This window comes from Artemia sp. Qi Xiang Cuo, chromosome 4 (genome assembly GCF_049724085.1).
Source record: "Artemia sp. Qi Xiang Cuo chromosome 4, ASM4972408v1, whole genome shotgun sequence".
Classification (NCBI taxonomy): domain Eukaryota; kingdom Metazoa; phylum Arthropoda; class Branchiopoda; order Anostraca; family Artemiidae; genus Artemia; species Artemia sp. Qi Xiang Cuo.
This window is the reverse complement of record NC_142797.1, coordinates 86,997,073-87,012,768: the sequence shown is the minus strand read 5'-3', so window position 1 is coordinate 87,012,768 and position 15,696 is coordinate 86,997,073. Positions and strand designations below refer to the sequence as shown.

Sequence of the window (15,696 nt, the reverse complement as noted above, 5' to 3'; positions counted from 1 at the left end):
CCGATTCTTTAGCTGCACCTACTATTATTAAAATTAAAAAAAAAATATTTAGAGTTTCAGTTACTATCCTTAACTACAATTCAACCTACGAGTCACTCCTTACCTACAATTTGTTACCACGAGCAGTTTGACCAATCTTCTCGTTACACAACATCACCGCTTCACCTTCATTTATTCCTAGTCTGAGCGACTTAGCCTTCTTCATATTAATTTTCAAACCTATTCTTGCACCCTCATCTCCCAAAACCTCCTGAAAAATTATTCATTGTTGATAACATTTTTATATAGAACACTCAAATCCTTTGTATAATGAAAGTCTAGGAGAGTCCTATCTTCCCATTTGACTCCACGCTCCCTCAAAGCCTTTGCCTTTTAGGACAAAGTTCATTATAATAATCCATATAAATGAGGATAGGACACAACCCTGCTTAACTCCTGATTCAACATCAAACCAGCTACTAAGCTACTTTCTCACCTTAACCGCGGCGATGTCGTTCTCGTATATAGAATTAATCATTTTAACGTGCTTATCCGGCATACTATACAATGATAGGACCTGCAATTAAGCTATTCAATCAGCTGACTCAAACGGCTGTTAAGTAATTTTTAAAACTGGGGACTAAAGGGGTCTTATGATTCAGACACGTCTCAATTATTTATCTAAGATCAAAACTCGTTCGACCCATCCTCTCCCTTTCCAAAAACAACACTGTTCTTCTATTAAAATTTTATCTATAGCATCTCTTAGTCTAATAAGAATTGTCACTGCAATCGTGGTAAGAATCATCATGCTAAATAATTTTCTTCTTACAGAAACAAGCCAATGCCAGGGGCGGATCCAGGGAGGGGCGACCCCTCGCCCAAGATTTTTCTGACACCCTCATTTTTTTTTTTTTTTTTTTTTTTAATCTTTTTTTTAAATAGACTTGTCAATTTGGTCAATTATTGACCCCTTTTCTCATTGGTCCCCCCAGATTTTGCTCCATATCCACCTCTGGCCATTGACCCTAACTCATTCACTCTTATCCCCTTCCTTGTAGCAGATCAATCAATGTCGACATGCTGGATGGGAAGAAAAAACTGGAAAAGTAAGAATTTGAAAGATAAAAGAGTTCGCTATTAAATTAATACCAACTCCAGAATAACTAAGCACAGACATCAGAATCACCAGCAGATTAGACTGGTTTAGTCCCCTTCTCCATCCTCTTATGTCAGCATCACCATACATCATCAATACCAAAATGGTTAAAATTATATTTTACAGGAAATAAGGAAACGAATATCCCATTTTTATTTCGAGAACGATTAATTTTATATATTTTAAATGTAGAAATTATCTTTGGCCGGACTAAAAAAGTATAGAAACTTCAATACCAGCGATAATGATGAGAGAACAGAGGAGCAGTAAAAATCAATCTGCATGACGGCAGTGAACAGAAATGTGATCAATTGATTTTATTATTAAAGTAAGTTGAATACTCAAATGAGTGAGCAAGAAAATCAGGACGAGGTTATTTAAGAGCGGAACAAATTATATACTAGACCGGTTTATATTGGTCTAAAGAGCCAGATGTTTAGCTGCTTTGTAGTTTTTTTGAGTACATTATAACTCTACTAGATATATTAAAAGAATAGTTTCAAAAATGTACATGGAAATTCGAGCAATCAAGAATGAATAAAAAAGGTATGAAAATAATCTAGGGCCATCTAATCTTGAAGAGAGTGTCCTACTTACGAACATCATGAATTAAGAAAACAAAAATAAGCAACTGCTCAAATATTATTAAATAAGACTAGGGACGTAATTAGGCCGGGGGGTGGGGGGTATGTAAGAAGTCCTGAAAGATATTAAGCTGAACTGGAAACTGATGCGTTGGAAACTCAATAATCTTATTTATGCTATGCATGACATCTTATTTATGCTATGCATGATATCAAGATTAGGGCCACCTAATCTTGAAGAGTGTATCCTACTTACGAACATCATGAATTAAGAAAACAAAAATAAGCAACTGCTCACATATTATTAAATAAGACTAGGGACGTAATTAGGCCGGGGGGTGGGGGGTATTTAAGAAGTCCTGAAAGATATTAAGCCGAACTGGAAACTGATGCGTTGGAAACTCAATAATCTTATTTATGCTATGCATGATATCAAGATTAGGGCCACCCAATCTTGAAGAGTGTATCCTACTTACGAACATCATGAATTAAGAAAACAAAAATAGGCAACTGCTCACATATTATTAAATAAGACTAGGGACGTAATTAGGCCGGGGGGTATTTAAGAAGTCCTGAAAGATATTAAGCTGAACTGGAAACTGATGCGTTGGAAACTCAATAATCTTATTTATGCTATGCATGACATCTTATTTATGCTATGCATGATATCAAGATTAGGGCCACCTAATCTTGAAGAGTGTATCCTACTTACGAACATCATGAATTAAGAAAACAAAAATAAGCAACTGCTCACATATTATTAAATAAGACTAGGGACGTAATTAGGCCGGGGGAAGGGGTATTTAAGAAATCCTGAAAGATCTTAAGCCGAACTGGATAACTGATGCGTTGGAAACTCAATAATCTTATTTATGCTATGCATGACATCATATAAGAAATTGCTTATATGATGACATAAGAAACTTGAGTTACTCTGGTGTTCTCACTGAAGTAACTCTATAATAGCATCTTTTCCCTACGTGGATGAGTTTGGGCCAATTGTATATTTTTTTATTTTTTTTGGTGGTACTGGTTTTATTCGTTTTTTAGTTTTAGCTTGTTTTTTTTTATCTTGTTCCTCTTGTGTTTCTTTCGTGCTGAAGACACCTTGTTTGGATACAGGCGAAATATCCGCGTTGTTTTCATTTGTCGTTTCTTTTCTCTCCACTGGGCGCAGTCTCGTTTGTTTTTTGTTTTTTTCACTGAGATTTTTCTCTTTGTTGGTTTTTTGTTAAGAAGTCCTATATCCCAAATTCCACCCTCACCAAAATTTGAAACCGGTAAACATATCTATACATGCCCTGCTCAAGGAAGATAGCCACGGTGTATGGGTTTTGATTCTTGGGTTCCCTTAAGCGGGATGAGGATCGCTAGATAGTACTGACGGCTTTCTTATTCTAACTGTCTTGAGTTTCTTGTCCTAACTTTGCTATGCCAAAATTGAAAGTTAAACCAAATAAATTAAAAGAATAATCAGGACACTTATGCAAACTAATTAATAATTATACTAATTACGCAAAGTAATAAATATTCCAAACTGGGAATAAATGGTGGTTAAGTATTTGTTTTACGAAAGACTTTGATTCAATTTGGCGATAAACACGGTTTTCTATAGACTGTATCTAGAGATAGTTTTCTATAGGCTATAGACTGACAGTTTTTCTGAATTTTATCTTTAGAGCTACGTAGTATTTATAGTGAGTTTTGTTTCTTCTTATCTTTTTCGATGTATGCAATGATCGTTGGTCTTAGCAAAAATTAACTTTTCCAAAATAAAATAAAATAAATAGATAAAACAAAAATAAACTTAGCAAAAATAAACTAGCAAGGATTATATTTAACAAGCATAGACCGTAAACAATCGCAACCTTATGTCGGCTAAAGAAATCAATCAAAAATATTCTTGTAAGAATCCTCACAAGAGGCAATATTTTAAAGAAACAATCGTCTTTAATCTTCTCAATGATAAGTAACGAATGAGGGATTAGTGAGTCGAATTATCAAGGAAAAATCGAACTTTATATTATTCCTCAATTTTTTAACCCGACTGAGAACATAAACAGTTTTTAATAAACTTGATCCTATTTTCCAAATTGACAAACAGTTAATTTAAGACTAATTCACAAGGAAAGGGCTTGTATTCAGAGATTTAATTACTGAATTCTGTCAATTTTTTATGAATTTTAAATTATTCCTCTCCACCTTTATAATTAAACGATATGTTTAAAATTGTACTCTAAGAATACGGAATTGGAAGGACTCGGAACACAAAAAGTATATTTTATACCATATTGTTTTCCTTTGGAGAAGGAGGGGGGGGGGGCAAAATTTTAAATTCAAAAAAATATTAACGAAGGGAAGCTTCGGGTCTGAATCTATATCTTAACATCTCTTAATCTATCTCGTAAATTAAGATAAAATCTGAAGCAAGGAATCTATTTAGAAATTTTATGATTTTAGAGAAATAAGAGATCTATTAGAAAGATTTCAGGGGATTCTTCCAATTTCTTAATTCATTTCAAGATTCTTTCCTGCCTTCGGCCATTTGAATCAAGCTAGACATTTAATTTTTTGATATTAAATGATTTGATGAACTGGAGCGGATCCGAAACATAGAAAAAACTACATTTTTAAGCCCTTTTTCAAAAGGAGAGGGTCTGGGCATGTAAAAAAACCTGCATTTTTAAGCCCCTTTCAGGAGGAGAGGGTGTAAGCATGTAAAAAAAACTGCATTTTTAAGCCCTTTTTCAGGAGGAGAGGGTGTAAGCATGTAAAAAAAACTGCATTTTTAAGCCCTTTTTCAGGAGGAGAGGGTGTAAGCATGTAAAAAAAACTGCATTTTTAAGCCCTTTTTCAAGAGGAGAGGGTCTAGGCATGTAAAAAAAACTGCATTTTTAAGCCCCTTTCAGGAGGAGAGGGTGTAAGAATGTAAAAAAAACTGCATTTTTAAGCCCTTTTTCAGGAGGAGAGGGTGTAAGCATGTAAAAAAAACTGCATTTTTAAGCCCTTTTTCAGGAGGAGAGGGTGTAAGCATGTGAAAAAACCTGAATTTTTAAGCCCTTTTTCAGGAGGAGAGGGTGTAAGCATGTAAAAAAACTGCATTTTTAAGCCCTTTTTCTGGAGGAGAGGGTGTAAGAATGTAAAAAAAACTGCATTTTTAAGCCCTTTTGAGATGGTGTGGGTGTAAGCATGTAAAAAAAACTGCATTTTTAATCCCTTTTTCAGGAGGAGAGGGTGTAAGCATGTAAAAAAACCTGCATTTTTTAGCCCCTTTCAGGAGGAGAGGGTGTAAGCATGTAAAAAAAACTGCATTTTTAAGCCCTTTTTCAGGAGGAGAGGGTGTAAGCATGTAAAAAAACCTGCATTTTTAAGCCCCTTTCAGTAGGAGAGGGTGTAAGCATGTAAAAAAAACTGCATTTTTAAGCCCTTTTTCAGGAGGAGAGGGTGTAAGCATGTAAAAAAAACTGCATTTTTAAGCCCCTTTCAGGAGGAGAGGGTGTAAGCATGTAAAAAAAACTACATTTTTAAGCCCTTTTTCAGGAGGAGAGGGTGTAAGCATGTAAAAAAAACCTGCATTTTTAAGCCCCTTTCAGGAGGAGAGGGTGTAAGCATGTAAAAAAAACTGCATTTTTAAGCCCTTTTCAGGAGGAGAGGGTGTAAGCATGTAAAAAAACCTGCATTTTTAAGCCCCTTTCAGGAGGAGAGGGTGTAAGCATGTAAAAAAACCTGCATTTTTAAGCCCCTTTCAGGAGGAGAGGGTGTAAGAATTTAAAACAACCTGCATTTTTAAGCCCTTTTTCAGGAGGAGAGGGTGTAAGCATGTAAAAAAAACTGCATTTTTAAGCCCCTTTGAGGCGGAGAGGGTGTAAGCATGTAAAAAAAACTGCATTTTTAAGCCCTTTTTCAGGAGGAGAGGGTCTGGGCATGTAAAAAAAACTTCATTTTTAAGCCCCTTTCAGGCGGAGAGGGTGTAAGCATGTAAAAAAAACTACATTTTTAAGCCCTTTTTCAGTAGGAGAGGGTCTGGGCATGTAAAAAAACCTGCATTTTTAAGCCCCTTTTTCAGGAGGAGAGGGTGTAAGAATGTAAAAAAAACTGCATTTTTAAGCCCTTTTCAGGAGGAGAGGGTGTAAGCATGTAAAAAAACTGCATTTTTAAGCCCTTTTTCAGGAGGAGAGGGTGTAAGCATGTTAAAAAAACTGCATTTTTAAGCCCCTTTCAGGAGGAGAGGGCGTAAGCATGTAAAAAAAACTGCATTTTTAAGCCCTTTTTCAGGAGGAGAGGGTGTAAGCATGTAAAAAAACCTGCATTTTTAAGCTTTCAGGAGGAGAGGGTGTAAGCATGTAAAAAAAACTGCATTTTTAAGCCCTTTTTCCGGAGGAGAGGGTGTAAGCATTTAAAAAAACCTGCATTTTTAAGCCCTTTTTCAGGAGGAGAGGGTGTAAGAATTTGAAAAAAACTCCATTTTTAATCCCCTTTCACGTTGTGAGGGTGTAAGAATGTAAAAAAACCTGCAATTTTAAGACCTGTTTAAGAAGGAGAGGGTGTCAGCATGTAAAAAAACCTGAATTTTTAAGCCCATGTCAGGAGGAGAGGGTGTAAGCATGTAAAAAAAACTACATTTTTAAGCCCATTTACAGGAGGAGGAGTGTAAGCATGTAAAAAAAACTTAATATTTAAGCCCCTTTACGGCGGAGAGGGTGTAATCATGTAAAAAAAAATACATTTTTAAGCCCTTTTTCAAAAGGAGAGGGTCTGGGCAGGTAAAAAAACCTGCATTTTTAAGCCCCTTTTTCAGGAGGAGAGGGTGTAAGCATGTAAAAAAAACTGCATTTTTAAGCCCTTTTTCAGGAGGAGAGGGTGTAAGCATGTAAAAAAAACTGCATTTTTAAGCCCCTTTCAGGCGGAGAGGGTGTAAGCATGTAAAAAAAACTCCATTTTTAAGCCCTTTTTCAAAAGGAGAGGGTCTGGGCATGTAAAAAAACCTGCATGTTTAAGCCCCTTTCAGGAGGAGAGGGTGTAAGAATGTAAAAAAACTGCATTTTTAAGCCCTTTTTCAGGAGGAGAGGGTGTGGGCAATTTCGACTAATCTTAAGAAAGGGAAGTTTCAAGTTTGTACTGTAATTGAGTCTTGTAAAACAAGTAATTTTTCCCTCCAGTCTGAAATATAAGTTTTACCTTAAGGAAGTAAGACCATCGCCACGAATAGTTGCGGATGTATATTTGACAGGAAAGTCACCGTGAACAGCTCAAAAATATCGCTACATACCACTTAAACGCAATATCACCACATACTGAACATTAGAACCCTTAAAGCTACTTGAAATCCATTTAAAAAGGGAGTGGAATTGCGAGGCTGACACTTGGTGACATTTATATCATCTAATCACTTTATGTGATAAACAGATAAAAACTAAACCAAATCAATCTACTGTATATCGTCTGAGATATAATGTTTTCAAATTTGACACATCTACAGAAAACAAAAAATAAAACAAGTAGATTGTTAAAAATCAAAACCCTCAGTGAATTTTTCATTCCTCTACATAATGTCTCATGGTATTTCGCAAAAACAGACAACAGAAAAAAAAGACAATAAAAATGAGGTTGATGGTAAAATAAAATTTACTTCTTGTAGCTCTGGATCAGGGAATGCCACGCAAAATAAATTATTCAAAGTTGACAATTGATCAGCAAATTTATCTCCTAGGAGTTTGTGGGCAAGGGCAGCTTCTTCTTCAACCGTTTTCTGACAAAACTGAAAAAAAAACAGCAAATTATTTTTTATTTTCACACATAAAGTTCTATCCTCCAAATTTTTCAAACGACCAAAGAGAAAGTAATAGATTAATATTCCTTTCAAAGGTTCCCAGAAACGTTCAAATTAGCCTTTTTGCTAGCAATTGCAGGTCTTAAGCGTTCATTCTGCTTCCCTGTGTTATAAGGTTAACAGGTGACGGTGGGTGAGTTGGTTTCAGGGTAGCGGACCTCCCCAAAGACTAAAAGCAGTGATTGCATCTTGGTATTTGCAACAGGAAAACGATGGAATATACTTAGAAAGAGAAAGAAAATTAAAACAACAGTAAACACTGGTACATATGCATCACATACATAAAATAAGGTTGTCTTATATCTTCCATGGTTATGTAAACGGCAGGTATAATAAACTGCGAATACCCCGCAAGGAGGGGCTTCATGATTCCAGGACGTTGAGCATAGGAATTTTAAACCAAATAGGGTTTCGGAGAAGGTACTTTACAAACTTACAATATCATTTATACGATGAACACTTATCAATATCTGACAATACATCCCAACATCGGGTTAAGTGGATGTAAGGTATGCAAATTCTATACTATAATGCCTCCAGCGAGCACACATCCTTCTACACAATTAATCAAGAAAGGCATCAAAAAGAAAATAAAAGAAAGGTCCATATAGACTGCTTCTCTAGCAAAAATTCCACTACGAATTGTTTTTTAAATTTTTGTGTAGTATTTCCAGAGAACATACAGCCATATACGATATTGTCACACCAGAACTTCAAGACAAAAGTATTGAAAATTTGGTCTCAACAACGTTATCATAGCTATACATTCACAATCACAGCCTTTGGGGTGCATAAACTTGTGTTAAATTTTCTTGAAGAATTAAAAGTGGCAACAACGATTTAACCCTAATGGCAAGGTAATTAAAATTCTATCCCAAGAAAAAGCAGTCAAAATTCTAGTCTACGAGCCAATGAATCAGTCGACAAAAACATCTAAATTCTGTCAATAACTTCAGCAAAGGCATTGAAATGCAAGTTAAAAATAATGAAAGTAGGTAAAAAAAGAAGAATTTGAAAACACAGAAAATCGTAATAAAATCGACCATTTCACGGGGTATGCCCCCCCCACCACTTACTATTTATGCGTGCACAATAAGGCGATTATAGATACGACTGCCGAGTTAAAAGACCTTTTTAACCTTTCTGTAATGAAAATAGTAATAGTATTTATCTGTTACTCAATTTGATTACTAAAGGATGCAACAAAGTTCTTGAGGACTTTGGAGATCGTTAAAATGTTATATGATTTAAAACAACGAATACTAACTATTCAAAAATGAGGCCATTACAGGTATGAGGCACTTGGACACGGATTGAAAGAGGATTTTCTAATACAAAATATAGATCACATTTAAAGAAAAATAAATGAGATAAAAAGAAGGTTTTTCACGAGAATTGTAAAATGTATTTATTTACCACTGTTCGGTCAGGCATTCACCTCCCGTCCTATGCCCATCATATATACATTAGAACAATGGAATATACAAATAAGAAAGAGAAAGAAAACTAAATCAACAGCAAAAACTGGTAGATACACATCAACACTGGTATGTACACATCAAATACATAAAAGAAGATCGTCTTATAATCCTATAATAATTACTATAATTTAGTTCCTCTTTTGAATGAAAGTTGACCTTCCATTGAAAAGTACCCCTTTTCGGGGTCCCCCTGGATACGCCAGTGAGGCATACATATTTTTTTTATTCAAACTATGTAGAACATTAGTTAGACTACATGTAGTTGGACTTGACTAGCCAAAATAAGCAGAAAAAAAAACTTAAAAGGAGTTTGTCATAAAATTTTAATGATTATAGGGGGGTTTGGGCAAGTATTACATACAGAATAGAGACTAGTTATTAAAAGATATGCATCTTCAGCCTGATGCATAAAAAGAGAAAAAAATGGATAAAAAACGTTTTACCAATATTTATATTTGGCTTTTTGTAATAATTGACTTTATGATCTTGTTGGTTAATTATATGCGTATCGTCTTGAAGCCACGGGCAAGGGCTTTTAGTACCCGATTTTCTCTGAATGATTAGCGTTAATTTTTAATGTCAATACATCTGTGCACTTTGGAAATTAAAAGAAGCTTTTAATACGGTGGATTAACAAATGAACGTTCAAATGGGGATAAGTCCATTTATTAGACATTAAAAACATATACAAAAGTATAGATATTTCGACCATACACAGCGATCGATCAATGATGACGATCACTGTATATATGGTCGAAATATCCAGACTTTTGTTTCTGTTTTCACTGTCTAATAAATGGACATATCCTCATTTGAAAGTCTTTTGTTCGTCATAGAAAGGCAGTGTGTTCTTGGAAAAAACAAAAATATGTAATTTAAGGTATTACATTGAAAATTGAGTGGATTTTTCATGATCTTTGTATTAACACAGCCCCCCTGCCCCCCAAATGACCCAACTGATTCTGTGATATTTCTAAACATATGATAAATATGAAGATTGTATTAGTAGTTACACTGAGATATATTTAATAGTAACTTACTTTACTGGCTAAATACTGCATATAACATACCACATTTGCTAAAATACATAAGATGTTCCCTCTGCAAGTTATGTATGTCTGTATAGTCCTACGTTCTTAACGTTTCGACTTAACACAACAATTCTGATATCATTCGTGATAGCCGTGATTCAGCTTCAGCCATCTACCTAAAGTTCATTCTTAAAATTTGCATCCGAGTTTTTTTTTATGGTTGAAAAAAACGTTGAAAACGTGCCAAAAGGGTAAATTTTCCCATGATTCAAGAAAGTTCAGCTCATTCTATAAGAAAAAGTTGAAGAAAAGGGTATCAGAAATCTTGCTCGTGGATGGTTTGAAACTATTGAATACAACGATTTAAGCATCTTTCCCTTTTAATGCAAGTTACAGCAGTATGTTTGAAACAAAATCGCAGGTTTTTAGTATAAAACGGTTTTTTTTGTTGTTGTTTAACGGCGAAAGGGGAATAATCAGACATAACAATAAATCTTAAATAAACGAAGAATAAGATAAAAATTAATAAAAAGAATTAAAGATATTAATGCTTTGCAGAAATCATACAGAAAGATCAAGGGCGACTTAGTATTCTAGTGTATATTTTTAGAATCTAGATACGTACTCATCTACAGGCCGCAGTTTCTGTGTTATGATCATTCAGATATTGTTTTGTTAAATTTGTTAAATTCGTATAAAAGAATTTTTTTTTAAGTTTGCCGAGGGCAGAATATCAGGAAGTAGGCACTTGCGCTGCGCAGACATCATTTGTCTCCATGCGAAAGGTAGTTTTGTCATTTTTTTGTTCAATATGGATTTGTGAAGTATTTTTTTTAATATTAAGGAAAATTTTCTAATGCAGCTTTATACACAAAATTCAAAAATGTAATTTTTACTCAATGCTTTCTAAAAAAAATTTGGTTGAATTTGTGGGGTTTCACGCATAAAAAAAAAAAAATAAATAACACAAAACCATTATGTAAAAACAAGGGGCATGCTGCTAAAAAATCTGGATAAATTTGGAATCCAACATACAAAACTGCATCAGAAACTATATCAATAATAAAAAAAAAAGGGCGAACTCCTAAACAAAAATTTCCGCATACCTAAAAAATACAGATTTCCGGAAGTAATGACATAAACACGTAGTTAAATAAAAATTTTGATTGCGTAGTCGAATCAATATTAATTAAATTTTTGAGTTTTCTTTCCTAGACTTATTAAGGAAAAAAGGGCACAGTATCCGGCCACTGTTTTTCAATTTCGATCATTAGACCGTTCTCAGTGAAAGGGGTGGGAAAGCAAAAAAAGGCAGAAAAAAAAAGCAAAACGTTTTCAGACAGGAATCACAAGTTTAAAAAATTTTAAAAATTATTAAAGAATATATAACTATTACAACTATATATTATATACAATTACTATATTTTTAGCTTTTAAAACGGTGTGATCCTTTTTTTTTTTTTTTTTTTTATTAAAAGATTCTCCTAACTTAGACATTTTGAGGTAAGCTCAAGGGCGCATCCATTTTGAGGGTACATTAGTTGTGTTTTTTTTGGGGGGGGGGGTATAAATAAACTTTAAAAGAAGAATACACAATTTTTTTGTATGCATTTTTTGTTACGTTTTTCGAATCAGACAAAAAGTTCAGGGGGGGGGGGGGGGGGCAAAAACAACACCCCCCCTGGATACTGCCTTGCGTGAGCTTAAATCTCTTTAATTCTTTATTAAGCTAATAATGAACTGTGTACTTTACCAGACACATATGCAGGAGAGAGAGGTCAGGAGGGGAGCCTCCATGCCCCCTCAAAATCCTAAATTCTCCCGAAGCTCTGGGCACTTCTTGTTTAAATCATCTTGTTTAAAGTTATTTTTATACTATCCGCCTCCCCCGAAAAAAATTTCCGTACGTTTTAGCATTTCATAATAGCAGATTGAATGACATTATATCCCAAATACATTAATATACTGAGCTTTATCTCCTGTTCCAAAATTTTTCGAGGAGTGCGAAATTACTTCCACGATTCTCAAGGACAGCTCATTAAGCTCTTCAAAAACTTCTGCTTAGGAATCGGAAGAGTCGAGGTTTCTGATGAGTTCAAAGTTCAGCTTTGGATGGAAACAGAATGTGAACAGCTACGTTTAAAAACATATGAGATGGCGGTATTGAAGAAAATACTGATAAAACGATATAGCATAAAACACTTACAATTTTCAGCGTTGAACGGATTTCTGCTTTAGACGGATGCTGTTTCAGAATAGCCAATATTCTTGCTATTAACATCACTGTTGCAGTTTCAGGCGGGTAATGCATTTGCCTATAAAATAATAAATTATGTTATAATTTGTTTAAATTATTATATTAAACTATCATTTTATTTAAATAAACTATTTATTTATTTTTGCCTTTTGCCTATAAATTATTTATTCCTCTAAGGCTAAAAAGCCTCTGACATAGAAAAGAGCAAAACTGAAAATTAAGTAAAAACAAATTTATTATTATACAACTAGTTATTTATATATAATTATTAATAATATATTAGCTATTAATATTCTATTTAGCCATCTAACCATTTTAGGTGGGTACATATTTAATTTAGTTAGAAATATAAATTATTTTATAGATTAATTATACAATAATAAACTAATAATAGTTTAATATCAACTTATACGTAATTACTTAATATTAATTCACTATTTAATATCCTGACAAAAAAGAAAAAAAGATAAACAAAATAGAATAACTAACGATATTATTCTTTCAGTCATAAAAAAAGACAGAACTTTACAATCATTTTAAATCTATAAAAAACATAAACAGAAAAATAACTGTTGCCTCACAACCAGCAGACATCCTAAAACTAAACCAGTTTTAAATCCTACAGAAGATAAAACCTTTGATAAATATAATGCAGAATGGATATTTCGGTATTAGTTTGAAACCTTTAGAGGATGTTTAAACTCTAAACTCTTGGATTGGTAGAAGTAGGCAGGAAAATCCCATACGGATATCTAATAATGACCAGGAGAAACCAGCTATGTATAAAAACTTTCTAAGCACATTAACCTAGAGGTAGGTCCCCTGTTAGTACAACCACTCACTAGAAGACATCAAGTGTTTAACAGAAAATTTGATTTTAACAGAAATTTGTGTTTAGTAATAGATGTAAAAAACCCTTCGTAGAACACTGAACACGTTCCAACCTGCCTAGGAAATGTCCACTCTGAAGAAAAACAAAAGCAACTGTCAAACAGAGTATCGTATATTGTCATCAGGTGCAAGTCCCGTGCCTCATTCAGCTAAAATCCCAAAGCAGGTTTTCAAAGAAAACCTCCCCACCCCCTAAAGCGCAAATCTATAGCCCAAATTTGTTTTTAAACTATTATATATTCATCCTATTTTATTTTATTTCATTAGCATTAACCAAACTTGACTTTTTAGAGAGGCCCATAAAATGGTCCCAACCAGCAAACCAACAATTTTTTGGTCCCTAACCCGGTTGCAAAGGGCAAAACCTAAACAAATTACACTGCTTTAATGTGTATTCAAAAACCAACTTGAAGAGTAGTCTACCAAACAGAATAATTACATTTTGAGTCTGGACAACAGCCCAAAATTGATCTCTTTGAGATTACAGATGAAACGAAAAAATAGTAAACAAGAGAAAAACGAGAATTATACAAGCCAGTGAAAAATGTGAACTAAAATGCAAATATTTCTGTTAAGACCTCCGCTTGACCGTCCTCAGAGCACGATAATGAAATAAAATTAACTAATAAAAAAAATCTCTCAGCCTTGAATATTCAATTTATAGAAAACCTACACATAATGTAGGTATTTGCATTTCTCTTCCAACCACCCTCCGTGTGTAAAAAGAGTAGTAGTTATATCTTTAGTTGATCCTGATGTAAGAATTTGTTCAAAAGCTCATATAATCCCAGAATTGAATTATCTGAAGAACATTTTTTATTGCAATAGATTTCCCATCAAGTTACTGGAATCCATCATAGAAAAAAGACAAAAAAAGGCAGAAAAGGATTCATTATCTCCACAACCTCCAATAGATAGCATCCCTTTAGTGGGTGATAAGAAAGTCTTTACTGTTTTACCCTATTTTCCCAAATAAAGTGACAAACTGCAAAGAATCCTAAAAAAACATATATTAATTGTAACATTCAAAAATCTAATTATATTCAGAGCTATTTTAACAGCGATAAAAACAAAACGAGCCGTGTTTTGGGCAGTGGTGTTTATAGGGTTCCATGTTCTTGCGGCTGTCTCTCTGTTGGAAGAACCCACCAGCAATTGGGGGAGCAGATTGTTGGAACACAGGTCCTCAATCGCCAAAGCTATGGAGGTACGTCAAAGGCCTGAGACTTTTGATTCCACCTTGGCTCAACATGTATATGACAACCCGCAGCATTTCGTTTTATTCGATAACACCTCCATTATTGCTCCTGTTAAAGATCTCATCCAAGTTTTCAGGGAGGCAGTTGAGATAAAAAAAAAAAAAGTACTCTGTTACAACATAATCACCCTGAGGACAACTATCTAAGAAGTCGTCCAACTCAGCTTCGTATCTTTCGTTGAGGGCTGGGTCAGGAGGCAAAAATTCTGACCCATAGTACGCGCACCACTCAACATCATGGATAGTAGATGCGTACAAAGACTCAACACTTATAGGAGACAGAAAATGCCGAAGGAGAGAAGGATTAAATTTGACCCGTGTAGATTCGATATCAATCATCTTTTTTCTGTGAGCTTTTAGCTCCTTCGCGAATTTTCTTTTTGTGAGCAGGCGGATTAAAATTAACTACCCCCGAACGGGGTCGTCCACAAGAAACCCAAAGTTGAAGCCAAAATTTAGACTTAGAATGGGTATGCACTAACTCTGGATTTTCAGACCAGCCAGGAAGGGTAGGATGACGGGGTCTACTTAGAGGGATGGCAGCTTTTTTTGCACAGCGAAGGGCATGGCCAATTTCTGCGCAATAAATATCGACTGATAGTTGTGTTTCCTCCTTTGAAAGAGCAGTTAATCTAGAGAGAAGATGGAAAGTGACACGAATCTTATGAAGTACTCTGGCAGCTTCTTCTTGAAATAAAACAGGGTTAATTTTACGCCAATCACGGTGAGACCTAGGAGGTGTTTTCGAATTTGTTTGCGTTTGTATATCTGAGCTGTGGCAAGGAATCTCGGCTGAAAACTGTATTGGTAAGTGATCAGATAGGTGAAAATCAGGAACAACCTTGACAGATAAGATCCAGAGATTTTCGGAAGGAAAGACGTGATCGAGATCTGATGTAGACATTGAGGTTCGTACGTGTGTATAGTTTTAATCTTTGCACTTGAGATCAGACTGGTCTCCAAAAATACTAAGCAACAACGTAAAACTTAAAGGTCTGGGTATGAAAGGCTCAGTCAAATCGCACTTGAAGTCACCAGTTAATATGCATTTAATGCTTAATGATCTATTACAGTTAATACACTGGCCGAGTTCATCACTAAAAAAAGTAAAAGCACGCTCCGAACGCTCATCATGGTAATTTGTAGGCAAATATACATTAATAAAAACACAGCCCTCAACACCAATCGCCAGAAAATTATCATTGACTTCAAATACACTAGATCTT

General features: G+C 34.6%; 1 protein-coding gene across 1 annotated transcript in view; it reads right to left on the bottom strand.

Moving 5' to 3' along the window:
• The window catches only part of Smyd5 (SET and MYND domain containing, class 5), a 58,278-nt gene that overhangs the window by 18,987 nt on the left and 23,595 nt on the right, over positions 1 to 15,696 (bottom strand). The window contains exons 4-5 of the mRNA XM_089087743.1: positions 12,271 to 12,379; positions 7,352 to 7,480 (exon numbers count right to left, since the gene is read on the bottom strand). Coding sequence (XP_088943869.1) covers positions 7,352 to 7,480; positions 12,271 to 12,379 — 238 coding nt within the window. The remainder of the gene's footprint in view (positions 1 to 7,351; positions 7,481 to 12,270; positions 12,380 to 15,696) is intronic.